Genomic DNA, 27,893 nt, shown 5'->3' on the forward strand with positions numbered 1-27,893 from the left:
ATTAATATTTGGCAACACCGTCTTCCTGTGGATAAAAATAGGTTTTCAAAGACAGTGCACGTGATGTGAGGCTGTGACTTGTGAGCTCGAATATGTGAGCCGTTTGTCGGCATGTACTGTGGACACAAAGGAAAAAAAGTATGTGCAAAAGAAATACAGTAGGGAAAATTATTGGCATCTTGTGGTGCCAAATCGGAGGTCATTGTTACGGAGACGTGATTCTCTTTGTTGCACCACTTTCATAACTGTGAAATCAGAACAAAACTAAATAAAAAAATCCTGCCAGCAGTGTTGTAGGCCCTTGTACCCTTTGTTGAGCCTTTGAAGGCCATCCATTGTCGGCTATATATAAGCGATCTTGTTCATCGTCCTGACTGAAAAACTTCTCACACTCAGAATTTGCTAGTTCTTCTGACCACTAGTGCCATGGCAACTGGATCCACCATCATAGGAAAAGGTCGTTTCGTCGTTCGCAGTTACGGAACTGCTAACACCAATACAGATAAAACCGACAACGATCCAGGTTAGTGGCATATATATATTTTTTTTTAGTCCATTGTGTTGTCGAGTGCTATTTGTCTCGTCCATTGTTCCCCTTCGATTCCACCGCGAAAATCGTTGTTTGATCATTTCATCACAAGATGGATTCGGAAACACACCACTTTATTTTTTTGTTTTCGCTTTTGCGATATGCATAGTCACATTTGGCTACATCCATTTTTCTCCGTTTTACCCTTTTTTTTTTTATCAGTTTCATTACGAATTTTATACTGAAATGCAGAATTCACCTTCTTTTTCTATTTGTCTACAAACATTGTGCCATTTCCGGTACTGCTAATTGGGAAAGGCTTTCGTGGCTGCCGTTTGCAACTGCATTTAGTAAAAATATTTATTTTCGGCTATGTTATTGTTAGCCGAATTTTTGTTTGCCTCTCTAACGACGTTGGATTGGGGTGATTTCCGTCCTGACTGTTGGGGAACATCATCGATAAATAATAGCAATTCCATTCCGACTAGGCGAGGGGGGGGGGTGTGTGAGAATATGATGAAGGTGAAAACTAAAAATCGATCCCATTAATTCCCGTTTTCATTCCGGTTGGCGGAAAAGCAATTCAATGTTTAAGGCACATGTATTACAAAACTGTAATCCAATTTTTCCGTCTCAAATTGAATCACGGGTTTTCATTCGGTTGAAGCTTCTAAAAATACGGAAACATATTAACTATGTGCTGAAAATTATCGTAAAGATGACACTAGGAAGTGTGGGATTCTGTTACCACCTGTCATAGCTCACAGGCGCGACTGGAGCGCAAAAGGACGACAGGAAAATAGATTGCTTTGGGGAAAAAAAGGCATTTTTGGTGTAAATCAGGAAACAAGGGAGGGTGATGGATGATGGCCTTAGTCGCCAAGATTTTTCTTGTTTAATCAAATAAAAGATCTTGCTATTGTTTTCACATCGTGAGTACAGGTGGAATTATTTGATTCATTCCCACCGATGGCTCGATTTTGATTTCTAAATGTTTTATCTGAACCCAACTTGATTTTTTACTCTGTTGTCTCTTGTGAAACTCTTGTGTTGTGCCGCTTGAAATTTTCTTCGTCAGATTGTTTGAATTTCGGCGTTTGTCTTTTAAATTTAGCACTCGTGCGAAACCGAATGCTTGTCCGTTTCAAAACATTTTGGCTCAAGCATCTTTTTTTTATTTTCGAGGAAAGATAGCCGCCATTGTTTAAGACATGTAATAGTTGTCAAAGTTGGTTTATAGCCAAAGTATTTTGCGGAATGCATTTGATGTTTCGGTGGAGAAATTCTCTTTGTTGTTTTTCCACAACCGTCCGCCAACGCCTTTGCACAACTTGCTCGTTCTATTTCGTTTGTGCAATTTGAACTGAAATTTGAAGAGATTTGCAAGGTAACTTGAATTTTGCAAGTTCCAAAACAAATCTCATCCGTCTCTTTATTTTTTGGAAATAAGTTTTTCTCATTTTGATTTCAAACTTTTTCGTACCTGTTTACGTCTACGAAATTAATTTGGCGGATGAAGAGCTTTTCTTGACAAGAAAGTTTAAAATAGTAGACAGCTCGTATCAAAAAATCATCACTTCAATATTCCACTTCATTTCCATTGCATCGCTCTTGATTTTTCCTTTTTTATCGCTCACTCCATTTTGTATGTATAGAAAAATATAAGATATTTTCATAACAGTAAAAACAGCACGCGCCAGAAAAGGAAGGGCGAGTTCGTAGAAGAAAAAAAGATGGTGGGGGGTTGGGGGACGTATATGGATCAATAATCAGGCAACGAAAGGTTGGGTGTCGTCGTTCTCTGCGGGCTCGTCTTGACAAGGTGCTGACGGAGAAACTCTAATGGATGTGTCACGAAGCTATGCTTTGCTTAGTGAACTGCACATTCGTCGCCAGAAAGAGAAAGGCATAGAGACAGATTGACATGCATCACAGAGACTGGAATATGAAACTGAAGGCAATTTTCGCGGCCTCTTTTGCCCAAGCTGTGTTTTACTGAGCTTTGAGATCTGAAATGAAGAGCCATCCAGTGATGTATAAATCAATTATCATCGTGGCGGATAACGTGATTTACGGCTGATCTTGTGCACAGCGAGCTGTTTGCTGACAAAAGTATAGTCTATTTTTGCTTGGGTTGTATCTATTTGATTTTTATTGTTTCTACGTTTACCAGCCTTGGTCGTACAAACGTTGAAACTATCGATCCCCTTTGTGTAGTAAAGCAACGATTGGTTGTAGATGGAGAGATCGGCATTATTAGTCAGAAATTGAAGCGGCAGCAGCAGCACATATGAACACAATAAAGGCTAATGAAGAAGAATGCATATCGATCGAGGACTCCAATTTATTTGTTTGCATCACGTGATGCAGGTTTTGTGATCCTTTTTTTAACGACAGCATCTCTTGCTTAGAGATGCTGTAATACCTAGTAACAGATTCGATCCTTTTTCATATTTTATTTAAATTCTTGCTCTTCAACAATTGTACAATCTGCTTATGTTTGTATGGCAGTGGAGATAGCTGGAAAAGGTCGTTGCTATTTTTGCTGACGATATTCAAAGACCCATTCTCTGATGACATGCTGTATCTACTTAAACATGGAACATAAGAATGCTTTTTACACACGTAAAGGCCCCGTTTTCTTTGCTCAAACTTTTTTCTTGACGTTTATTCAAATGGAAAACGATGGCTTTAAAAGACTGTATTTTAACATTTTTTTTTAAAGCTCAATTTCCAATTGAATTTCATCCATGTGAATAGTTTGTGTTTGAATATGCAAATCGATTGCTGTCTAAGCTATCGGTCATCCACCTGTCGTCGCTGTGTACAATCTCTTGGATGAAAGGACACACTCAAGAGCTTCAGTGCTCTTTAATGGATGGAATCATCCGCTTGTCTAGTTTCAATCGCCGTACGATGAATGGAAGATTCCCATTTCAGGGGTCGAATTATTTACATTTAAATTCTCCGGACTCACAAAGAATGAATGATTCATACAGCCAAAAATTCACTTGTTTCGACTGTCCTTTTTCTTTGCGAGAAAGTATGCAGCGATCGGCTATTAATTGTTTATTGAAACGTCATGTTTCTTTTATGTTTTTTCTATGCAATCGTGACATCCAAAATGTTAGGAAATTCCCTCGTTTCTTTTTTCCCCTAAAAAGAAACGAGAAAAAAAGTAGTTTTTTAAAAATAAATAAACTTTTTTCCATTTGTTTGTTGCTGTGTAGTCTGTCTGCAGATTGCGGGGGGGGGGGGGAGGGGGATAAATGGTTTTTCCGTGTGCTGCAAACACAATGGTTGTTGTCTTACGTAAAACGAAAAGGATATAGCCCAGCGTAAACAATTTTTGGCCAACATAGGAAGAAAAAGTGAGTAGTAAACGACATGCCGTTGGACCGCTTGCTGGCCCGAACCCGTTTAGCTTTGGCTTTTGGCTTCCGGCTCCTGCTAGCCCGGAGATGAGTACTCAAGTCTGATTCAGCGTCTACAGGAAATAATTTTTTTTTATTATTTAAATCAAACCCATTTTCTTTTAAAGGCGTAAAACATTCAGCAGTGAATTTTGTCTTCCCTTTTTATTTTTGTTATTTGATTGATTCACGAAGCCAATTGGCTCTTTACACTGTTGATAAAGAGGACGCATATGTAAAAGAGGTACACTTGTGTTCGTTGGTAGCAGTAGACACTTGAAAGCAATGTAAATCTACTTTAGGGTTTGACTTCATAACTGCCGGCTAAAGTGCTGCAGGCGCCGAGAAAAAACTGGGAGGCAAAAGGAAGTGCTCCTATTCTATCTTTTTATAATATCTACTTCTTGATTCCTTGCGATGTACACGCGAGAGTACTCTTTTTTAGAGTTCCCTCTCTTTTCTTTCAATCTTCTCTTTTCTATGTAGATTCAATCCAGGCACGGCCAGCAGCATATGCTGCGGGCTTGGATGTAATCGTCCGTGTTTTAAGAAAAGACTCCCTTCCATCTCGATTTGACATTTTTGGACCGAATGGGATGATGAACGAACTCCTGTTTTTCATGCCACATTGATTTTTCTCATCTTTTGTTGTCACCAAGTCGACAATAATGGAATTGCGATCCATTCTTTTGTTGGCCCTTATTGAAGGAGGCGGCTCCAGTTGGCTCGTAATCAAAAGGAATCGCGTGTAGCTCCCAGTTTTTTTTTTTTTTTTTTTTTGACACACATTGATCTGACACACGAGATTCTTTTTCGCACCCATCAGTGAATCCGTACAGCACAAAAGAGGACATTGAGCTGCCTATTCCATTTTTTACTACCTTTGTTTCCTTTGGGTTAATGTTGTTCTATAACCTCCATGGCGCGTAATCGTTGGTGACGTCACTAACAAATTGTATAGAGCGCGTATAAAAAATAAAAATGGTTTTACGTTACGTAAGCAGAAGGGTGTTGTCGAGGAGAACGAATGAAATCACGTGAGGGAGGCCATTAAAAGGTCAATCTCAAGGGCTGCCGAATATACATCGACAACAATCGTTCATGTACCAACGCGGAGCACAATAGAATCCCGATATATTTATAGACACAATCACTCAAAGCGGTTCTGCGAAACAGTAGGTGTTGGGTGTATCATTCGGTGATGTTTTTTTTTAAATACTTTCTTCTCAATTTGGTTTGTTCTACCGCCCTCTTCAGGGGATTCTTTTTTCTATTCGCTTTTGTTTTATTGCGTTGGTTGCTTCGTGTTGTGCAACTACTTTTTCGCCTTCGTGGTTGCTTTTATTTGTTTTGTTTTTTTAGTTTGCTTTTTCGTGTGTGTGTGGTTGTTGTGGCTGGTTGGCCTTTTTCTCCCCCCATCACCCCCCTTTTCCTTGTTTTTGGCTGAAAGTTATGGCTGGCCAGTCGCAATCGTTCGTGTCCAGCACGACCACGACGGGGCAGTTGTCGGTCATCCGTCGAGCAAGTCGATCTCAAATCAAAAACCGCGTTAAATATTTTCAACTATTTATGCGTAAAAAAGCAAATCGAGTTTTTGTAAAGTGAAGTTTAAGACATTCGAAAAGACCAACAACAACGAATAGGATAAAGGAATTCTATCGATTTGTGTGCTGTTATTATTATTTTTTTCTGTGGAGGGGGGGGGGTGGGTTGTGGAAATCTCTTTGAACTCGTGGCCGTGATTCGGCACGGTATTCTTGCTGGGGTGCTGAAGCCAGCATGGACGTAGACAGCTATTCGTCTTTTGGTAGGCAAAAAATGTTACTCCAAACATTTATTTTGCACCTGAGCTGTTTCTTCTTTTATTATTGTAATCTCTTTGTTTTTACTCGATTTCATTTTTGCATGGATGGCTTTGTTATTGCAATTCGCCTTTTTTTTTCTTTTTGATTTATCGTCTCATCAAAGATAGTGCTGCAATGGAATTCACTTTTGTTTGTTTTCTGTTTTGAAATGTTTTTAGTTTTCCTCTGTCATGCACGGCTAACCGAGGCTAAGCTAGGCATACCTTTTGACAATAGTTTTACGAGAAGATGTGTGTATTCAGTTTGCGCGATAATGGCATCAAGCTGGCCCCGCGCACGTAGCAAAATTGAGAGTGAACAGTTCAAGTGCTTCGTTTCCTCCTCTTGCCAAAAACTTAGTCCGTTCGACTTATGTATACGTATAGGGTTGTTCAAGTCTGATATTTTTCTAGAGTTCCGTATATGTTTTGCCCTGAAACGTCACCACTAGTAAGGTTTCTTTGAGCATTTCAAGCTACACGCGTAAAAGAGTTTCTAGAACTGGTCTATCCCCCTCTTGTAAAAGGCGGAAGAGAAAAAGTGGCGCTAGTGATGGCACAAAAAAAAGAGAGAGAGAGAGAGACAGAAAAGAGAGCAAAAATAAAAATCCGATCCATGACACGTTAGTGTCGTATCCGCTATTGGCTTTTCGTTTGGGTTATACCGGTAGGAGCTAGACGTCGTCGTTGCATTAGTGGAACGGCCTCAAAGCTCATAGTTGACCACCAGCCGAGCTCCCGGTCGATAGGTAGTGGTGGCGGCCGTCGTGAATAAATCGTTACTTTGTAGGTTTTTTAAAAAAAAAAAAAAGAATTACATTTTTTTTTAGAGTTAGAAATAAGGTTCTTTAATTTTTTGAAGCTGTAGTTCTGTGTTTGAATACAAAAGTGAACGCAGGTGTGGGTGCTCAATTGCAGCCGAGCAAAGCATTTTATTTGCTACGGAAATTCTAAGGTTGAGTGCTCGCCTTCGTGAAAAAACGTGAAATGGAGACAGCGGATGAGGACATATTGGCAGCGGCTCTCGAGCATGGCACAACCGTTCTACACGCTAATGCTTCGACCATGACCAACAGCGATTCGTGTCATGATTGGACAGGTGATCTGCTCAACATATAACCCTCGCCCCAACGTCTAGAGATCGATTCTGTTATTATGATTGTTTCTATGGTATGTTAGAAAGAAAATTCTGCGATGTTGAATCGAAAACTGGCCCAGTTTCTTGCGCTTTTTGTTTTGACATTTTGGAAGGGGGTTGGTTGTATGCGTCAAATTACGAGCAGTAGGTCACGTATTTCGCTACGGTTTACCCTAATTTTGAAATCGCATGTTTAAAGTAGTCCCTCCAAACTCGGTTTTATTTATAGTTTGTTGTTGAATAATCGTCCGGGAAACAGCCATGGTAAACACACGCGTACGATGACGAGGATTTACACATTCTCATTCGTATTCAATGGCGCAGTCGCTGGGGGTAATATGTTTATTGTTGAAGATATTTCCACATGTCACAAGAATATTTCTAATGGGAATGACATTCCCGATGATATTTCATTTTGAAATGGTTCAGTATCTTTTGCCTTGAGCTGGAGTTTCAGAAAGCAACAGACATGTGCCCATCAGTTCTACGTAATTGATTATACTTCTTGCTTAAGAAGCTTTCTGCCGAATAGATTACTGAAAGGCTTTCATCGGCAGTTTCTTAAGACACGACGTGATCTAATCAAAGTCTTTTCAAAGAAAGTTCTGCATATCTTTTCCGCTCGTCTTTGTGTCATTGCCAATTTCGATTGATACCGACCGTTTATTAACAAGGAAAAATTGCGCATACCCATTTCCCAATTATTTTTTTTAACGAATGGGTCAGAAACTTTGTTTGACGTGCATTTAAGGTTAATTTCATTTGATCCAATGCAATCAGGTGGACTAATCTTATTTTGAAAATTTCGAAACCTCCTTTGAAATTCCCTTTTAAATTAAAAATAAATCAGAAGGGAGAAGCATGTTTCTTTTAACAGATTTATTTTTAATTTGTTTTTTATAATGAAAATCGTTCAATTTCATCTGTGGACTTGCGCAAATATGTGCCCAACTTTGACAGGAGATGGAACCATAAGGCGGATTTGTTGACTGTCTAAGAACGACCTCAATTCAGGGCTGGCTGTTGAATGTCGCTTGAAAAAATAATGAAGCCGACTTCATTATAAATTTACCAGAAAACAACATCTCCGTTCTTCGTTTGTTTGATTTCCCATTTTCTCTCACATGGCAAAACCCTACAAAAAAAAATTGAAACCTTTCACTTGTGTCAAGTTTTAAGAAACAAAAGACTATCAGGAGATAAAATGTTGCCTGTTTGCAACCAGATGGGAGCAGACTAAACGTCTATGATTGATTGACGTTTGTTTCTTTCTCTTTCTTTAATTGTCGATGTGTGTTTGCGTGTGCGTGACGGGATAAAAGTGTCGATTTACGAACGTTTTTTTACACTCAATCAGCCCGACATGCCATTCCGATTCCAATACCTTGTCCATGGGAACTAAATAGACGAGTCCACCAAGTCCAGATAGGTCGTTTTGAATTCAGGAGTTTGTTTAAAGTAAACTGTCTGTGTTTTTACCTGTACAAGTTCGGTGCATTTAAGCAAATGTCCCCCCAAGGAAACAATGAATTTTTTAAAAAATGTCCCCTATTCAATCGTGGAGAAGAGAGAGGCTGGACAATTGAAAGCGCTAGTAGACTATCAATAAAAAGACATTGTCTATCGCTTAACTCAATTTCTTGCTATTTGTTTGAAGGCTAGAGATGTTGTGTGCGCTGACAATTTGATTTCGTGTTTACGCTCGTCTCCATTGCGACTCTTTGGAGTTGAATGACCATAAAAGAACAAGAAAAGGTACATACGGTTATAACAGACACAGCATTTGACCTATTTTATTTGCGCTTTGTGTGACGACCGAATCAGGTTTCTTTTAAAACTCGTCCGTTTTGTTTTTCACGGCCCTTATCATTAAATTTCTTTTTTTAGTTTGTTATTTTTGATTTTACAAAACCTCTGTCATTGGGTTTCCGACTTGTTTATTTCATTTCTCGTCTAGAACAGCCGAGAAATGAAAACAGTGCCCAGCAGACAGTGAAATGCATCTACTACCAATCTGACGGCTTCTATCAAACGTTTTAACCGGCACATTCCCCCTGCTGACTCGTTCGATTCGTTATCGTTTTAATAACTAGGCCGTATTAAGAATAGATCCTGTCTTGTGTAAAACCACTCGAGTACTAGACGACTGCACATTGATTATTGTAACAAATGAGGGGCCAACACAAAAATAAAAGTGAGTACATCTTCTACTGATTGAGACGCGCATCACAATTTTCTTTCTCCTCATTTTGATTGATAGAAAATCCTTTTGTATTACGTGTCCGTTCTGTATCACCGACATGCTCTAGTGGCTTTATATCATTTTCCCTTTTTTTCTTTCTGGCGGATTTCTGATTGCCTCCGTCCTGCTTGCAATGTGTACTACTTTTCCGCTTTCACACACGTGGGGGGATGTCTCTCCGATACGAATCGACCCGTCCATGTTTGCAGCCGGTGGAACTTGTCGGGTTTCTCTTGACTCTTTCCCCTCGAATAAGCTCGTCTTGTGCTCAGCCTATGCCCTCCCCTCCAAAGACTAACGAACGGGACTGTCGCTGACTCTATCAGCAGAAAAGTCACGCAGCTTTTCAAAGAGAAAACACTAGAGACTCCACACTCTTGTTGAAAGAACTTCTTCTTTTTTTTTTCAAACGAATAAAATTTTGTTTTTCTTTTCGGTGGGATGATCTGCTCCCGACACATCATCAGCCTGTAGTCACGATGTCATTTTTTGTTGGGTGTAAATTATCTTGTCACATTCTTTTGATGTCGATGAACTATAGAGGTTGAAAAACGAAGAGTGATGTGTACGAGATTTCTAGCCAATAACAACTGGCTGCAATTTATTCATGAGACTATTGAGAATTTGTTTACATTTATTTGCCCGCAAACAAATTTTTTTTTATTGATTCAATTCCCGTTACTTGTCGAGTCATGTTTTATCTCTTTACTTTATCTCTATTGGATGATGTCATCGATATATCGACCGAATAGCTCCCCCTTTTTTTTCTTTTCAAATGCCAATAGAAAAAATTCTATTGCCCGGTATATGTGCACAACACAGAGTGTAGTTGACGTGTGCCGAAATGGTGGCCCTGTGCGGCCCGGCACACATGCTCTCGTGGAAATCTAGAGACGTTTGAGTGGTGGGGTACACGTCCCATCATGCCAATGGATCGATGTTTTGCAGCTATGCACACGTTACAGTTTCACTAGACACGTTTGTCAAAAGGGGTGTCTATATTTAATGCTTAAATCCTCCTATTTGGGCAAAACGCGTTGGGAACCCGATGACATCTCAATGATGATGTCCCTCTAGGGGAGGGAGGTAAATCATTCAATCCCCCGTTGTACTTAAGAGTTTAGGTGTTTTGTGTGGGAAAATAGCAAAATTTGAAATGAAAAGAAAGGGCGAACAAAAGGAGAAAAAAAAAGGGCAAACGAGAAAACAATCGATCTCATCAAGGAAATGCAAAATAGTCTCTTTTTTTATTTCCCCCGATGAAACAATGTAGTCTTTCTTTTGTAGCCATTTTCTGATGTGTTGATTAGAGAATTTTAAGAAAGCGACAACAAAAGAAAGATCAAGTAAAAAAAAAATATATTTGTATTTTAGGGGGGATGAATTGTTCATGAGCGCCGGCCAAATAAAAAAAAAAAAAGGGGGCTGTCCCAGAAGGTAGAGGGGAGGCGGGTGTACTGTAATGGAGGAAGAGAGTAGCAGAGGGAGTTTGGAAGAGAGCAAAAGGAGGAGGCGTCGCAGGGCGGAAGAGGTGACTCTATTCGTCCTAGTGTGTGGGTGGTTGGGCGTTTTAGGTCGATAAAGGCAAGGCAGTCGAAGCTGAACGAAGAGAGTGCGTCGAGAGAGAGCGAACGGCTCGCACAGCAGCAGCTCCTCAACACAAAGTTTCTCTCCGACGAGCTGGACAAGGGAAAAACAAAATTGTTTTTGGTGTCGAGTCCGTACTTCCTTTTTTCTCCGCCCGTTGTCAGTTCCGTTCTCGTCGTCCACTCTCCCGCACGTCTTCTGTTTTTTTTTTTTTTTCTTTGTCTCTTGGGCCTCATTGTCATCATCGACGTTGACCCTTGAATTTTCTTCTGGAACACAACGCAGGAATCGCAATGATCATTTGCCCGTCGCTTGAATGATCGGTGTCATCGGCCGTTTTGACAACTTGCGAGCATAAAATTATCGATCGGGGAGGAGGAAAGAAGAACTGCGTGAGGTACGGAACACACGAGCTGGGAAGGGGGGGCTAACACACACACACACACTCCCTCTGAAAAGAAGTGGTGGGAGGGTAAGAAAGGAGAAAAAAGGGGGGAGCTTCATATCTATGTGCGTGCGTGAGTGAGAGTTGGGTCAGAGATTTGTGTTTTGCGTTGCGTGTTCCAGTGTGTTGGCCAACGTACGCCGGCTTCATCTGTGTCTCGAGTGTTTGTGTGTATGTGTGTGTGTGTAACTTGAGCGAGTGCCGTTTGCCAGTGGCGATTTTATTTCGAACAAATCGAAAGATAAATCGTGTTGTATTTACAACCGACAATTAGAAATCCTCTAAATAGAAAATTATCTCGTTTCCATTAACGATTTGCTTTTGTTTTTTTGTTTTTTTTTAATTGAAAAACAAACAAAAGAAATCGGTTAGGAAATTAAACGTAAAAAATAAGAATAATGGCCGCGACGGTAGATCGTTCGCGCTTCACTACTGAAAAAGTTGACATCGATCACGATTGCCAAGCCATCGCCGCCAATTCGCAGGGTCTCATTGGTAAGTCTTCCTAATTTTGTATTTTTCCTTGTGTCAGCGTCAAGCTGGCGGAAGGTTACCCGGGCTACGCGCATTTGCTAATGTTATACGTACACAATATCTATGGCACGGATAAGTTTTTGTTGTGTCAGACGTGCTCCAAAAAGAACTGCGAGATAAACTTTGGCCTGCTTTACCCCCTCGTGAAAGCCCTTGTAGTACCCCGACAGCGGCTAACGTCTATTCACGTAATCCTTTAGCATTTCCTCGAGCGCGGAACTAGAAGATCATTTGCCTGCTGCATTAAAAATGGCAAATGCCATGTTTTTTTTCGTGGGACTCATTCTTGGGCAGGTTGGCTCACATGTAATGGTAGTCTATTAATAATGCCTTTGGAAGATGGAGGTTTGCCCACAGCTCATCAAACACGTTTTGCATTTATTGATCGAGTTTCTCGTATGAAAGGGGAAAATGCTCGATTACGTTTCACTTGGCGAGGGGCTGGCTGATATAACAGAATGAAATGAATACGTACAAGTGTTGAAAAGAAGATGCACAAGTAAAGCAGTCTGCCGAAACCCCTCCATTCAAATCTAAAAACGAGAATAACGAAAGGCAGAGTATCATACATCTTTCGATAGACAAACAGGATAGATACTTCTTTGTTTTTCCAACATCATCACGCTTTCCTTGCGTATCGATTTCGATTCGTTTTACGTTCAAAAACGAATATCTTGGATTTATTTTTGTGTAAACCCCCCCCCCCAAAAAAAAAAAAAAAAAATTTAGAGACAATTTTAAAGGGATTTAGAACTAGAAGTCTTAGCAGTGAAAAAAAAAAAAAAAAAAAAGGTTTTCATTTTAGACTCTATCAACTTGCTTTTCCAGCGCTTTGTATCGTAACAAAAGGGAAACAATGGCCGAATTCACATTCGCAAAGATAAACCGAAAGAACGAAAAAACAATTGTTTCGGTTTCGCAGAAACTTGATCAAGACAAAAAATAAAAACCAAGGATCTTTCGATCCATTCTCCCTGTTTTATTTATTGTTTCTATATCTTGCAAAAAAAAAAAAAAAATTTTTTTTGAGCTTTGCCAAGTATGCCAAACCGAAAGATCGATCGATCTTCGTGATCCAAAAGATATGTTCCCTTATTTTTTTCCTTTTGCCTGCGTTATTGGGTGATCCTCCCGGGGCTGTTTCTCTGTAACTGTGCCGAGTCCAAACGAGAAAACGCGGACAAAGCTATATGGTCAGTAATCCTTGTCGACTTTTATCAGTCAAGTACGCTACATTTTTTTTTTGTTCGTGCCATACATTTATCCTGCGGGAATAGAACGCGTTCGTTTGAATAAGTAAAAAAAAAAAGAAAAATGTTAAAGTTCCGATTGACCTATCCATAGCGATTCATTTCTGTCATACCTTCCCCGCACAAATCGTCGGTCTACAGCAATTGAAAAATGTCTCTTTTTTTTTTACCTTCTATACAAAATTTTTTGTTTGTTTCCTTTAAATCGTTGCGTGTTATGTCGTCACTAGGACAACGATCGGTCCCGTTTTTAAAACAAGCCATTTCTTTTGCTTTCATTGCTGGAGCTATTTATTTGCCGCACTTTTTGGCGTGTGCGTTCGGATTTTCATTTTCTTCTTTCTGCTCGAACGAGTGATAAATCCTCTGCGGTTATTGGATCGTTTGCTAGCCAAAAGATCTAAAGATTAAAGCCTATAGAATTACACACACCCTAAGACAGCAACAGCACAACAACAGGATGCTGCGTGTGTGTTAAACCTTGGGCCACCAGCTTTGTTTTCTTTAATGTATGCTGCTACACAGACAGCTCTACAGTCTAACGGGGAAGAAGAAATAAAAAAAAAGTGAGCTACATAGCGAGCACGCTTGCAGCCCTGGAGGGTTCCTATACCGATCGATCCGGCTGCCCTATAGCGTTCCAGCAGCTGTACATAGAGCGGGACTTCCTTTCTTTCCACCCCTCGCTGCTGGGATTCTCAGTTTTCATTCTCCCTTATTTATTTTATTTTTTTTTTTAAGACAAACACACACGTCTTGTATTTTTTGTTTAGCAAAAAAAAATACAAGATGAGGCTATCGGGTAAAAAAAAATAAGGGAAGGACATAAAGTAGATATTTGAAGACTCCGTTTGAGAGAAGGATCAAAGGCGATGATATGTATTATATAGTGGGGATGCACTTTGTACTCTTTACAGTACGTGTCTGATCTCGAAACCGGCTGGTTATATCCAACTGAATATCCGATGATTGAATTTATGCCTTAGACACATGGTTTCTCCGCAACCCTATCGCTTACAGAAATAAAGAAAATAGCGCCATCGTTTCGTCTTCAGACGTTTAATCATCTAAAATTACAAGAGCACGTAACGTAGGGCTCTGTTGCCTGGAACTTTGCTGAGGTTGTTGTTACCGGTCACGAGATAATTACCGACGACTAGAGGGGGCTATTCCGACATCATCGTTACTCCCATATTTTTTTTTTTTTTTTTGCCCCACATCCATCCATTGCCTTTCATCCGCTTTTAGTTGCTGCCTATGCCTTTCTTTTTTGTTTTATTATTGATCATTTAATAGCTCTGGTCCTGAAGGAAGGGCTAATGGCTACTGTTTCGGAGCAATTATTGCGCTCAAAACTTTTTTGTTTGACCGGTTTACACGGTACGCGTATGTTCTCACGCGCTCAATCCCAACATAGCGGACGCTTTCATTACGGCAAATCGCAATCGCTTCAATGGTGACATTTAGTACATGTATTCTTATGAATTCATTTGATATCGATATTTTTGTTTTCTAAGAAAATGATGCGATGGTAATGAACACAAACTTTACTCTTGTAATAAAAGGTGGGGTGGGGGGTTGATCGATGCAAGTATTGGACGGTCACTATTAATAGGTAAAGTTAAACTAGTTCGTACCCCAAGAATTCTCATTACTGCAGTCCGTTGCGTAACATCTTTCTACTCTATGCAAGAAGTTAAATTTAAAAACGAAGTTATTAGATGAGAATTAGGATTTCAGAAAAAAAAAAGACCTCGTCTTGAATTTGTTTTTTAATGAAGAGTTCCGTCTTAACGAGTTTCAAATCCGCTTTGATTTGAATCGCATGCAATAGAGGATCAAGCAACACTCCCTCGTGTGTGTTGCATTTGAGCGCACAGTCTTTGCCTTCGTCGAACGTTGCCTCATGAATTGTTTTATCTTGTGTATTTTTTCAAAGATAACAGCAACGTCTACAATCATTTTTTTCCCCCAAAAAAGCGTCGTCAGCGTCCTTTCATTTTTATGCGACGTGCTCGGTAATGAGCAATAAATAAGCATTTTATTAAGCCGTTAACGACTTGCTTTATGCAGGGCCATTTCCAAGACTACAGACACAATTTGTAATCAAGGTCGATAGATGGAGAGACGGGCAGCTCATTTTTTTGTTTCGTTCTTATTTACGCAACTTGATATTCTTTAAAAGAATAATCAACTGAATGATGACAGTAACGTGGAATGGCTGACACTAATTGAATTCATTACGCACTCTATAACGACGGCTTTATGATGTAGATATGGAGAGTAAGTCGTTCACGCGTGAGTAGAACGTCTGCCCATCAACAAACAGTTGGTGTAATGTGTTCTTATCTTGACCCTCTCCACCCTCGCCATCACTCTGTTTGGTGTATTATTATTATTCATCCGTATACAACAACTAATGATAGCAAGTTGCGCCCGTTTTTGGCGTGTCTGTGTGTGCAACATGTAAAAGAGAGTCCCTGTTTTCTCATCCGGAATCGCAAGTTTCAGCCACCGGATCTGCCCAAGAGGCTTACTAGTTAAATATTGTTTGTTTTTGAATGAAGAGTAAGGGCGTATCTAATGTAAATGGATTAATGCCCACTTTATCTTGATTGAATTAACTGCAGGATACAGTCAAAAGTCACATTCAATTCCTGTTGGTAATCAAACACTAAGTGCCTTTCTCCGAAGACCAATAGCTGCGTTGCATTCGTGCGGACCCTGTGTTTGGCTTTTGCGTTACAGAGGGGAACCCTCAACGAATAAAAGTCTACACTGGCATTGAGTACCTTCTTAGTTCTTTTGAACGAAAAGCCGAGTTTACTATTTTCTCTTGTTGCCTATTGAAACATGATCAAATTGATTCGAGCGTTTCGATAGGGGGGGGATCATGGTTTATTTCCATTCTGCTTCTTTCCTCGTTTCTTCGTTTGTATTAAATGGTCATGGGAAATCAATATCAAGCTTTAAATTATTTTCGACGCACTGCTCGATAGAGCGAAACGTTAAATTTTTTTGTTTTTTTTAAAGGAAAAGCTGAATTTTGAAGAAAAGAGATTTTCTTTTTTCCGATTGGATGGAGTGATTTAAAAATCGGCGCCTATTTTTCCTTTTGTTCCGCCATCGAACCTACCATTTTCATCTTGTCAGTTTAGATCTTTCGCCGCAATCGTCTTCTCCTTTTAAAATCCTGTTGGAAGAGATAGATTTTTTTCACTTTAAGTTATAGAAAGAGAAGATGACAAGAAACGTCTTTGCTTTTCTATGCTTTTGTGTCACTCCCTAACGATTCGTTCCTGTCGGCTTGGGCCAAACTGCGAATGTGTCGGCGACGAAATTTTTTTTTTCCGCCGGAAGAGCGTAACGACGAACGAAAGGAAACTTCGTTTCTACTGACGTTCGCACAATGTTCTTGTACATGTGTCAATATCAACTGACTTTAGCCGAACGAATCTCGAATCTCTTTTTTTTTATTATTCGCATTATCAATAAAAAAATCGATATATAAATGGGATTGATACTTTGATCGGCTAAATCGCGCAAACTGTATAGATTCAGCAATTGTGTATAGTAACAATATGTATGATTTCTCATAACCGGCTTACGTATCCTTAGCGCATTGCACATTGTTTTATATTTGAACTAACACACAAGCTAATTTTAAAATCCTTTTTCTTTTCAAATTAGAGGTTCACTAACTTTTAATGATTGTCCTTTGATCAACGAAAAGTTTGATTTCTTGTTCGATTAGCTTGGATTTTAGAGTTGGACTTGGCCGATCAATAATCCGGTTTCAAAAAGAACGCGCAACTTTTGAAACGCGATTTACGATTCACTATTTCGTGCATCATTTTGAAATCAAATTCGTACCTAATAATGATTGCCAGTTGGGCACTATTAAACATTTCTTATTGTTTTTATTTCTCTTCTAGTTTGATCGGTAAAGTTTTTATTTTCGTATGCTACTGGATCCGTTTCTAGAGAGGGTCGGCCCTTTTTGTGCCAATCTCTCTACACCAATTCTCTATGTCTAGATTATGCGGATAAGATTTTCATTCTTGTTGATCGATTGATACGCCCCCCTTGGCCAACTCCTTTCTTTACGAGCGATCAAAAAAAGGGAAGGAAAAAGATGGAGGCAGCTGGATGTTGGCCAAAATCCATTTGCCCATCTGATTTTTATGATACTTTTTTTTGTTCTTCCCTCCCAGTTATTCTTATTCCTTGTATAGATATTATTTTGCTTCTTTAAAAAAAAAAAAAAAAAAAAGGTATCAGCTGGCCAATAAGAGCCAGCTATCTCGAAAAGACCAATGGAAAAGGCGACCAAAACTTTAACAAAAAAGTAGTCTCGTAATAGAATATCTGAGCTTGGATAAATCAGGATCAAAGTTTGAACATATTTTTTGTTTTATAATCCTTTATGCAAAGACGTTCATAATACCGGTATGAAAACTTCGAGTAACCTATCACGAAAGTTTTGTTTAAAAAAAAAAAAAACTCGAGTCGAAACACGTGAAAGGATTCCCAGCTCAATAACTGTAGACGTTTCTTTTTACATATGCAAAAAAAAAAAAAAAAAAATGGTGGATCGAAAAGAAAGAAAGAGTCTAAAAAAGTGCCAATAAGATGGATGACTGTGGCATATCATTGAAACAAAAAAACAAAAAAAAACATTTGCTTTTTCTTATTCGTTTTCGCAGCGATTATTTTTCTTTCAAATTAGAGGAAAAATGTCAAACTGAAATAATAATAATGAGCACACTATTTTTCGAACGACGCATCATTTTTCTGTTGACCTTTTCACACATTCTTGGAGATTCTGCTTTTCTTGTTATTGTGTTTATTGCTTTTTTTTTACGTCACATATTTCATGGTGTTCTCCGCGACTTATGGTGCAAGACAAGCGCGCCTCGTTTGCGAGTCGGGATCAGTACAGTCTCGTCCACAGATCAATTTGGATTGGCTTATTTATCTGCTTTTCGTTGATGAAAATCCCAGTATTAGTGTCCAGCCAAACTTGCAACACCTCTTCTCCTATCTTCAACTGATTTCCGTTTTCATTACGCAACTATTTCCAACGAAAGAAAACAAGAAAATGTTTCAATGTTTCATGCTCTGCAAACCTAACAAACAATTCTTTTTTTTCTTTTTCATTTTATCTTTGGTACGTCACGGCTTCCCTCGCAACAGGAGACGGCCATGAGGAGCAGCCCTTTGTCACTGACAAGAAGGAGAATGACCTGAGCGGCTACGAGCGCAATCTCTACCTCTACCATGTAAGTAACAACGAAAATAAATATGTGTCCCTTTCATAGCCGTGTTAGCATTTTGTTTGGTGGAAACCATAACAGTATACGCGGCAAGAATGCATTTCTTGCCAAAAAGAAAAATGAATGAAGAGAAACCTTTGCTATTAAAAGACACGTATGTACAAAATATAAATGTGTATAACGAAATCAACTCGGCTCAGCAGCCGAGAAAGACGAAGCTCGGGGCTCCTTTTAATCTGATTGCATTTTCGCCTGGTTCAGTGTATTGACCCGGTCTCTTTTTTTTTTTCTTTTTTCTTTTTTATCTCAATTGCTTGCGCGTTCGTGCAGGAGGAGACCGAAGAAGGCCGTCCCAGGGTGGCGACGCTGGTTAGCTCGCTGGCCAACTACAGCGCCACGGTCCAAGCCCCAACGGATCCGGACTCGACTGATAAGCCAAAGAGCTCTCCCAAACTGGGCACGCTGGCCGGCGTCTACTTCCCTTGCATGCAGAACATCTTCGGCGTCATCCTCTTCATCCGAATGACGTGGATTATCGGAACAGCCGGCGTCATCCAGGGATTTTGCATCATCACCATGTGTTGCACCTGCGTAAGTGACGATTGGACGTTTAAGAAACTGTGCATATGTCAGTCGAAATCGATTTGCTGTTGATGGCTCTTGTCCGGTTATGTTGGCCGTCTTCCAATGGAATGAATCCAAGTTCCAAAGAGATGGGAACATATACAAAAGAGATACGTTTCGATTGATTTCGACGAGGATTTTGTTGGTTTCGTTCAATTGAAAAGGAAAATAAGATAAGAAAAGGCAGCCCAGATAAAAGTCGAATCACATGGAAGAATAAGAGAGTTTAAGACGATTGACTTTATCCAACAAACGGTTCATGACTCTTTTTAGAAAAAAAAATCGTGTGTGGGATTCTTTTGTGTCTGAAATGGAGAATGGGATTTGACGTTTCTTTCTTTTTCGCATTCATTTTTCATTCTATTCTCCGGCCCACTGGACCCTGGGTTTGTTTTCGTGCCTCACGCTTTCACGTCATCCGAAATGATGGCTGGTGATGTTTTATTTGCTTCTACCCGTGCAGACTATGTTGACGGCCATTAGTATGAGTGCTATTGCAACGAACGGGGTCGTGCCGGCGGGAGGTCCCTACTTTATGATCTCCCGCAATTTGGGTCCCGAGTTCGGCGGCGCTATAGGCCTCCTCTTCTTCATCGGAACGACATTCGCTGCCTCCATGTACATCGTTGGTGGCATTGAAATTCTGGTGGTAAGTTTTGACACATATATTTATTTTTTTGGCACATTTTCTAATGCGATGCTGTTTGATTCAAAGAATTACATCGCGCCTCAAATCGCCCTGTTTGGTGATCCGGCCAAAGATCCGGAGGTCTTGTACAACAATTTACGGTTGTACGGGACGGCCCTGTTGTTCATCATGGGTGTAGTGGTGTACATCGGCGTCAAGCCCGTGAGTAAGGCCGCCCCGTTGGTCTTGCTTTGCGTCATCCTCTCCATCATCTCCATCTACGTCGGCATCGGTCTCAACTGGAACGGTTCCGATAAGCTGTGGTAAGTTGTTCTTCTTTCTTTGATCACTTCTCTTCATACTCGCATTCTTCCCTTTTCTTGTGTGTTACTCGAGATCTTTTGCCGGTCTTAGACAAGTCCGAGAGGAGTCATGACAACCGGAACAGATTGCTTCCTTCCGTCCCCAACAAAAAAAAATATAAGGGATCATTTTTCAGCTCCTGTGCGATCTATTGTCCTCGTTGGCAGAGCCTATCCTGTCAGTGGGGCGTCCCCGTAAATAGTGGGGGGATGCTGAATATATATCATGTTGACGCTTAAACCTAGCAGCATGAAAAAAATGTATGTATTGTCCTTTGCGTGATAAGAAACGTTTCTTTTTTTAAGTATCAGGAAACTACTCTTTTAATGTAAAAGCCCATTTAGGTCGTTTGCTGCCCAGATCCTATTTCAAAACAAGATTTTCTTTTGTTTTTAGTTTGCGGATTAGAAGATCATTGAAATTTTTAAAAAATCCTAGGAAGTAGTTGATGAAATAAAAGATAGTTTCCAAGCAAAAATCTGTTAGGAAAAGAGCCGCTTGATAGTTCAGGAAAGAAAGGATGAACTTTGGCTACTTTCGAAAGCAATTGGCAAATATAAAAACCCGACAGGGGAAAAGGGTAGGTAGATGGCCAAAGATGGTGTCTTTTATCCAGCGATGGACTAATACGAGTAAAAGTCCTTGAAAAAGTTGTTGAATCAACTATTCAGATACACCCGACGAGGAAAAAAGTTTTTTAATTAGACGGAAAGTTTTCGATCCTTTGTCTGTGTTCTCCGTACACACTTATCTATGCGTTTTGTGGGAACACATCAAGTTGCTGTGTGCTATTCGCTCTTTTCATCCCGACTTTCGACAATAGGTCACTCATGTGATCGCCATTTCCAATCGCAATATTTCAGTTGCGTTCCTACGTTTCGGAATGTCCTGCGTTATAATCAACGATCTTGACAATAACAGCATTTTGAGGCATCCTTTATGAAGATGCCTGCCGGATGGCATCCTGAGTATTCGTGCGCCCTTCGCTGTTCGTGTTATTCCTTTTTTTTTTTTTTTTTTTTTTTTTTTTTTTTTTTTTTTTGAGATCTTTACCATTTAAAATTTTCCCCCCCCCCCCCCCCCCCCAAAAAAAAAAAAAAAAAAAAAAAAAAAAAAAAATTAGATTAGAAATTCTGTTGGCGGTTGCCTATGGTTATGATGGTATGCCAATGTCTTTGGTATTGCGCTGTTTTTTCGTTCGCCCATTGAACGGAGAACGAAAACAAAAGGCGGCTTTCATATTGCTTTTATGCGTGTCAATGCAATAACATCTTATATAGGATGAAAATCATTGGCTGTATAAAATCTTATGGGTTTGTGTAAAGAAGCCGATTGGCAAGTTCTACGTTTGGTTCGGGATCGAAAACACTTGAGACCGCTTTATTGACGAGCAAAATGAACGGAAACCGTTTCTTTTTTTTTTTTACTTTCTGGTGCCACACCCTTTTGTGTGTGCCTTAGCAGATCCGTTCGTGTTAGGATGAAGACGGGTCATGCGAATTGAGAAGCCCGCCGGATCGGCCATATCTTCCAGTGTATCCGTTTAGCTTTCTTTGCACTCTTTACACATTTAGGACATATCGGCCGGATCGATAAATCCCACTCGCGCCGTTAGCCTTATTTCTTTAGGGAGGAGAATGGCTACTGTAAAAAGAAGTGGAAGCCAAGCTTAAAAAAAAAAAAAAAAAAAAAAAAAGAAATCGAATACTAAAAGAATATGAAAGAAGATGAAAGAAAAGTACAGATTACATACATCTTTTGATGAGACTACGAAAATATGCAGTAGATCGATGAAATGCATTTACGCAGTGTTTGCCCTCGGAGCTCGTCTAGTTTTATTCAACTCATTCATGGAAGTCGATTTTTTTTTCCTATTGATATGATGCATTTGTATTCAGTCGTCGTCGCCATTGCTATGGGTATGAAGTTCGACGACTTTATGTATCCTATCTTTACGCATTTTAGCCTATAGTAATGGCTTCGTGGTATACGAAGCAGAAAATCCATTTGTCTTGTTTAGCCATGTATACATCGCCTGGTATATCCTACCCTATTTTTCGTCAATTGCTTTGGATATGTGTAAGCTTAGAAACCAACAGGCAAAACGTCCCTGACGACGAGTTGCTTCTGGGAGGTATTATTTGAATTGTAATTTGATAAAGGAACGCAACGTTCAGCATCGTAGATCTTCCGCAACAGTCTATAACCGTAGATGCCTGGACGTGACGGAGCTTTTTACTTCCCCATAAATTGAATTGATTTACACAATTGCCTATGCAAATGTCGTCAGTCATGCAAAATATTATGACTTCACAATCGATTCAATTCAAAAGAAATTTAATTGATTGGATTTATTTATTTATTTATTTTTTTGCAGGATGTGTTTGCTGGGCAATCGATTACTATCTCAAGAACATTCTGGCAATTGTACGAAAGAGGAAGGATCGGCATTATGGAACCTCTACTGCAAATATCAAGACGAATTGGTTGAAGGTGTCACAACTCTCGGTGCAAATCTGACCAGCAGGGTAGTGAAATGCGATCCTTATTTCCTTTCGCACAACACCTCGCTCGTTCCAGGCATCCGTGGATTGGCCAGCGGCGTTTTCATTGGTACCTATATCTTCCCTTGTGCTATAATCAAAGCATCCACTAAGTAATAGTTTCACATCTTCCGTGTTTCTTCTAGAAAACCTTGGGGCTTGGCATTTGTCAGACGGGCAGGTAGTGGCAAGAACCATGAACCCAGTGGACATTGAGACCCTGGACCAGCCAACTTACAATCAGGTGTTAGCTGATATTTCCACATCGTTCACCTTATTGGTTGGCATTTACTTCCCTAGCGTCACCGGTATGAAAACTTTATACTCAAATTCATGTTGATGGAAGGCAATAAACAAACATAAAATATAATGCATTTCCTGGTTTAGGTATCATGGCCGGCTGCAACCGTTCGGGCGACTTGGCCGATGCTCAACGCTCTATCCCCATCGGAACTATTTGCGCCATTTTGACAACCAGTTTCGTTTACATCAGCGCCGTCTTCCTGTTTGGTGCCTCGTTCGACGGACTCCTCATGAGAGACAAGTACGTCGTAATTCACTTTTTCTTTAATGTGTAGTTCCACTATGCGAGAGAGTCGGCCATCTTATTTCTCGGTCCATATCAGTATCGATAACTGATTTTGCAATGTCGCGCTGTGAATCGAGTGCAGACGCTTGTTCAGGTTTCAAATTGAATTATCGCATGCAGTTGGCTGAAATTCCGGCTCACCTTGTTATTCTTCTATTTGGAAGGTTGCCGTTATGTATTTCCCCCCTCTTGTCGACTTATCCGATATTGAGAAAAACTGTCAACGCTGTATTTCGTTTGATGGAGAAGATGTGGCGAACCACAACAAAGAGTTAGGTCACTAGTCAGTCGGGTGGGACAATAACCGGGGACATAAAAAAAAAAGGAAGATGAAAAATGCCGAGACTAAAAAAGAAATCCACTTTGATGTGCAAAATTTTTCCCTGTGATAAGACGTAAAAAAAAATCCCATTAGAACACGCATGGATACAGAAAGAAACGTCAAGAAAGAGGAGTACTTGTGCATTCATAAGTTTTTTTGATCCACCGTCGGTTCGTCAACGAAGGAACATCTTGTCATCTGCAATTCCTCGAACATCGAATCTCGTCAGAACGACCAAAGTCAAAATGCAAAATGATTCGTGCAGAATGATGGCTTGCAATCATCTATGCTACATGGCCAAAATTGGAGCCAATTGAGAGTGTTGTAAAAAGAAGCTGCTAGCGACAGCTGACGGCATTTTCATATTCACAGTAGTAGTGATTTGTTCAGATATTTCCCCCCCCCCCCCCTCCTTTTTGTGGTTAAAATATGAAAATGTTTGGATGTAGACTTGGAGGTTGGAGGCCGTTATGTCACGAGGGTGATCGATATTCTAACCCGAGGTTCCCAACCCGACGATCCCTAGTCGATCGTTATAAATCACCAAGTCAGGAAAGGGGAGATTACCATAGACAAAGGAAAATAGATAAGAGGTCATGTTACAATTCCCAGTAATGGAATCTCAGTGAAATTCAACAACAAATCATAACACTGTTTGCAATCAATGTCGAAGAAAACCGATCGATGACTAGACCGAACATTCATCGATTATTTCACCATATCATCACCATTTGATCGATAGTCTATAGGGTCTTTTCCGATATATTATTCATACCGGCCGGGAACATTTAAAATCGTGGTTCATGTTTTTATTATTATTTTTTTTGTTAAATTCGTTTCCGCATAGGTTTGGAACAAGTGTGGGAGGCAGTTTAGTGGTCGCCAATTTAGCGTGGCCCAATGAATGGGTCATTCTGATCGGCAGTTTTATGGCCACGACGGGTGCTGGCCTGCAAAGTCTTATTTCAGCACCTCGGCTCCTTTATGCCATTTCCAAAGATAATTTAGTGCCCATGCTTAACCCATTCTCAGTCCTATCGGCTTCTGGGGAACCCACTCGGGCCCTCATGCTCACTCTGGGTAAGGAAATGAAAAGATTTATTTTTTAATTCAACACGTTTGTTTAGCAGACGAGAGCCCTATGAACTTAATGATTGAAAAGAAGTTGTCTGCTAACGAGAATCCATTTAAAAAAATTTTTAATTTAAAAAAAAACTAGCCATTTGCCAGTTTGGAGTCCTACTGGGCAACGTCGACATCCTCGCCCCGCTGCTCTCCATGTTCTTCTTGATGCTCTACGGATTCATCAATTTAGCCTGTGCCCTGCAGACACTTTTGCGAACGCCCAATTGGCGACCCCGATTCAAATACTATCATTGGTATTCTGCGAAAACAAAAACACGACCATCTCTTAGTAGACGTACTTTGATGTGAATGAACATTTATTAGGTCGTTGTCTTTTATCGGAGCGTCGCTGTGCGTGGCCGTCATGTTCATGTCCAGTTGGCTCTATGCTCTCATCGCCATTGCCCTGGCCACCATCATCTACAAGTACATCGAATATCGCGGGTAAGCCTGAAAATTCAATCACGCGAACGGCGCTGGCCAGCCTTTGAAATACTTAATGATGTTGTGCATCTTTTATTTATTGACAGTGCCGAGAAGGAGTGGGGAGACGGGATAAGCGGCCTGGCCCTGAGTGCCGCCCGCTTTAGTTTACTTCGGCTCGAAGAGGGTCCGCCCCACATCAAAAATTGGCGTCCACAGATCCTGACCCTATGCAAAATGAATGCCTATCACACACCGAAACAACGCAAACTGTTGGCTCTCGCTTCGCAGTTGAAAGCTGGCAAGGGATTGGCTGTCGCCTCTTCCATCCTCCAAGGTAAATTACCGTTATCGACTACCCTTCTCTTTTCCTAGTAATTTTTTAATGCGCAATCTAATCTCATCCAATCAGGTGACGTCGCTTTGTGCGCTGAAGAAGCAGTCACTGCCAAACAAAATTTGCGCAAAGCCATGGATGATGAGAAAGTGAAAGGATTCGCCAACGTACTCGTTGCCAAGGATGTTGGCCAAGGCATCGTTCATCTGTAAGTTCTGTCGCGAAAATTGTAATCATTTGGTTGTTGGATCCAATCTTGACAAATTATCTGCAATTTTTGCAGGATCCAGACGACCGGCCTCGGTGGATTAAAACCCAACACGGTGATCTTTGGCTGGCCAAACGAGTGGCGACAGAGTATGGAGGAGGATCGATCGTGGCGCGTCTTTGTCGACGCCATTCACGCCACGGCGGCCAACAAGATGGCGCTGGTGGTGCCCAAAGGAATCGCTTCCTTCCCGGAGTCCAACGAGAAGGTGCGTTTCCGTATCGTTCGTCATACCCAGCTATCATGATTCTGTTGAACCAATCAAAATTTGATGATTGCATCCGGATTTCATTAAAATTTCTTCGATTTCATCAAATCCTTCAGATATACGGGCATATCGACGTTTGGTGGGTCGTTCATGATGGTGGTTTGCTGATGTTGCTGCCCTTCTTATTACGTCAGCATCGCACGTGGCGTCACTGCAAGATGCGTCTCTTCACGGTCGCCCAGCTAGAAGATAATTCCATTCAAATGAAGAAAGATCTAAAGACATCGCTTTACAATCTGCGTATCGACGCTGAAGTTGAAGTTGTCGAAATGGTTCGTGATCTCTCACATTTTTCCAAGGCAGGTTTAACTTTTTTTTTTCTTCCATTACCAGATGGATAGCGACATCTCGGCTTATACTTACGAACGGACTCTGGTGATGGAACAGCGCAATCAAATGCTGAAGGAGATGCAACTCAACAAGCGAGAGTCATCTGGCGTGAGTGCAGTGAGTTTCAATGTCTTTTTGTTCCTTTCACGTTCGAAAATCACGATCGAAAATTTACAAAATATCGTATTTTGTGCTCTTTCCTAACAAACAACCTTCTCTTTACTATTTCTCTTGAATTTTGCTCTCTCCTTCTCAAAGGAGGTCGGTGAGGTAAGTTCAATCTCAGGTTCATTACATTCCAAATTGAACTCCCTGAATGTGCTATCAAAGGATTCTCTCATGTACAAGTCTAACCATTAAAATTAATCTGTTTATTCTTTATCCGTCTGGTGTAGGTACAAGCCGTAGTGGATCAGCATCGGCACAATGTCAAGGTTCGATTCCAAGATGAAACAGCTGTACAACATCAACCTGAAGCGGAAAGTGTAAAGGAAGTTAAAGTGGAACAGTCAGCTGAATCAGCCGCAGCAGTGACTCCATCTGGCGATGCTTTACCTGCCAGTGATAATTCTGCCCAGAAAAATGCTGTCGTTATCCCAACCGTTTCGGTTGAAGCTCCACCACCAAGTCCAACGTCTTCCGAACGTGTTGAACAGCAACGTCCCACTCCCGTTGCTAAGAGCAAGAAGGAGACTCTGCAGGAGCCGGATGCGGACAACGTCCGACGGATGCACACGGCCGTCAAGCTCAATGAAGTCATTGTCCAGCGGTCGCACGATGCTCAACTGGTCGTGCTCAATTTGCCATCGCCGCCCAAGCAAACCCGCCAATCAGGAGGCTCGAACTGTAAGTTTCAATTGCGTCTTTATTTTCTGCTACTTCAATTTTGGTACGAATCTTTGATTCTTTTCTTCTTCTGCAGACATGGAGTTTTTAGAAGTGTTAACAGAGGGTCTAGACCGAGTCCTCATGGTAAAAGGATGCGGGCGTGAAGTTGTTACTATCTATTCTTAGAATCGCAGAAGCATCGAGGAGAGCGTGCTCCAACACAAAGCGTCAAGTGCTAGACAGATCTGTGTTCTCAGTGGAAACAAATGGATCGAACGAATGCACTTTGACATGTCGCTTACTCATGCCTCATCTCCATTTCTCCGCAATTCTCACCATTGTTTGGCGAATTCACGATCGACTTTGCCGGGTTCTTTTTTGGTTTGTGGATTTTTTTAAGCCGGGGGGGTTCTTTCACTATCGTGAAATCTTACGTTCCAAGGTTTCGTTCTCATCGTCAGTACTGACGTTCACTATTTATTTATTTATCCAATTTTGTGTGTTTGCGTGAATGCGTGTGCGGCATTGTTTTCGATGATCCTTTTTTTTATGTCCATTGCTAATTCATTTGCCAATTGCGCATTCTCGGGCATAGGGTTTTTTGGGGATTATTATTGGACACTGGTTGCTTTTTGTCCACCGGTATTTGTTACGGTGAATAATTTGTTTTCATTTTTTTTTTATATCGACATTGCTAGGGTCATTAACTCTCTACGTCGTTAGTCAGACTTCTACTAATGGTCTATTGTTATAAGAATTTTCGTGGAAATCATTTCCATTTGGGCAAAAAGAAAATTCATGTTTCATTTCGTTACTTTTTCATATGAAAAATAGGTTGATCGTTCCGAAACTGTAAAGGCATAACAGGATGAAAACACTTCATCGAATTGATTCTTCTACATTAGGAAGCAAAACCAATCCAAATGTCAGAGTTAGGCAAAAATGCTGAAATTATCGTGTCGTTAAACATTTAAAAAACCCTTCCGAT

At 40.5% G+C, this 27,893-nt stretch overlaps 1 protein-coding gene and 1 long non-coding RNA gene across 8 annotated transcripts in view; one reads left to right on the forward strand and one right to left on the reverse strand.

Moving 5' to 3' along the window:
- The first annotated feature begins 48 nt into the window (after window positions 1-48).
- LOC130691770 (solute carrier family 12 member 4-like) lies at window positions 49-27,872 on the forward strand. Of its 7 annotated transcripts, none has more exons than XM_059496178.1 (19): window positions 49-523; window positions 18,178-18,263; window positions 18,588-18,848; window positions 19,345-19,530; window positions 19,597-19,832; window positions 22,250-22,485; window positions 22,562-22,723; window positions 22,803-22,959; window positions 24,174-24,406; window positions 24,546-24,705; window positions 24,776-24,895; window positions 24,982-25,211; window positions 25,287-25,419; window positions 25,495-25,687; window positions 25,804-26,019; window positions 26,081-26,194; window positions 26,336-26,347; window positions 26,473-26,923; window positions 27,000-27,872. In XM_059496178.1, exons 1-19 carry the CDS (start codon window positions 427-429, stop codon window positions 27,089-27,091), a joined length of 3,375 nt encoding a protein of 1,124 aa, XP_059352161.1. In that variant the 5' UTR covers window positions 49-426; the 3' UTR covers window positions 27,092-27,872. The 7 variants fall into 7 exon arrangements, with proteins under 7 accessions (XP_059352161.1, XP_059352155.1, XP_059352153.1 ...); XM_059496172.1 differs by lacking the exon at window positions 49-523 and adding an exon at window positions 6,706-6,884 and having other exon boundaries at window positions 26,081-26,185; XM_057514756.2 differs by lacking the exon at window positions 49-523 and adding an exon at window positions 6,707-6,884.
- LOC130691756 (uncharacterized) overlaps window positions 11,085-27,893 on the reverse strand; it is a 60,563-nt gene continuing 43,754 nt past the window's right edge. The window contains exon 3 of the long non-coding RNA XR_009421451.1: window positions 11,085-11,097. This is a non-coding gene — a long non-coding RNA (uncharacterized LOC130691756). The remainder of the gene's footprint in view (window positions 11,098-27,893) is intronic.

The sequence above is a fragment of the Daphnia carinata genome, chromosome 1 (assembly GCF_022539665.2).
Source record: "Daphnia carinata strain CSIRO-1 chromosome 1, CSIRO_AGI_Dcar_HiC_V3, whole genome shotgun sequence".
Taxonomy (NCBI): domain Eukaryota; kingdom Metazoa; phylum Arthropoda; class Branchiopoda; order Diplostraca; family Daphniidae; genus Daphnia; species Daphnia carinata.

Excerpts from the sequence above, each read along its gene's own strand:
- LOC130691770 (XM_059496170.1), top strand. The coding sequence starts at position 6,773 with ATGGAGACAGCGGATGAGGACATATTGGCAGCGGCTCTCGAGCATGGC. Across the intron at positions 22,960-24,173 it reads GGACTCCTCATGAGAGACAA|GTTTGGAACAAGTGTGGGAG; the intron begins GTACGTCGTAAT and ends GTTTCCGCATAG. Across the intron at positions 25,420-25,494 it reads GGCCAAGGCATCGTTCATCT|GATCCAGACGACCGGCCTCG; the intron begins GTAAGTTCTGTC and ends CAATTTTTGCAG.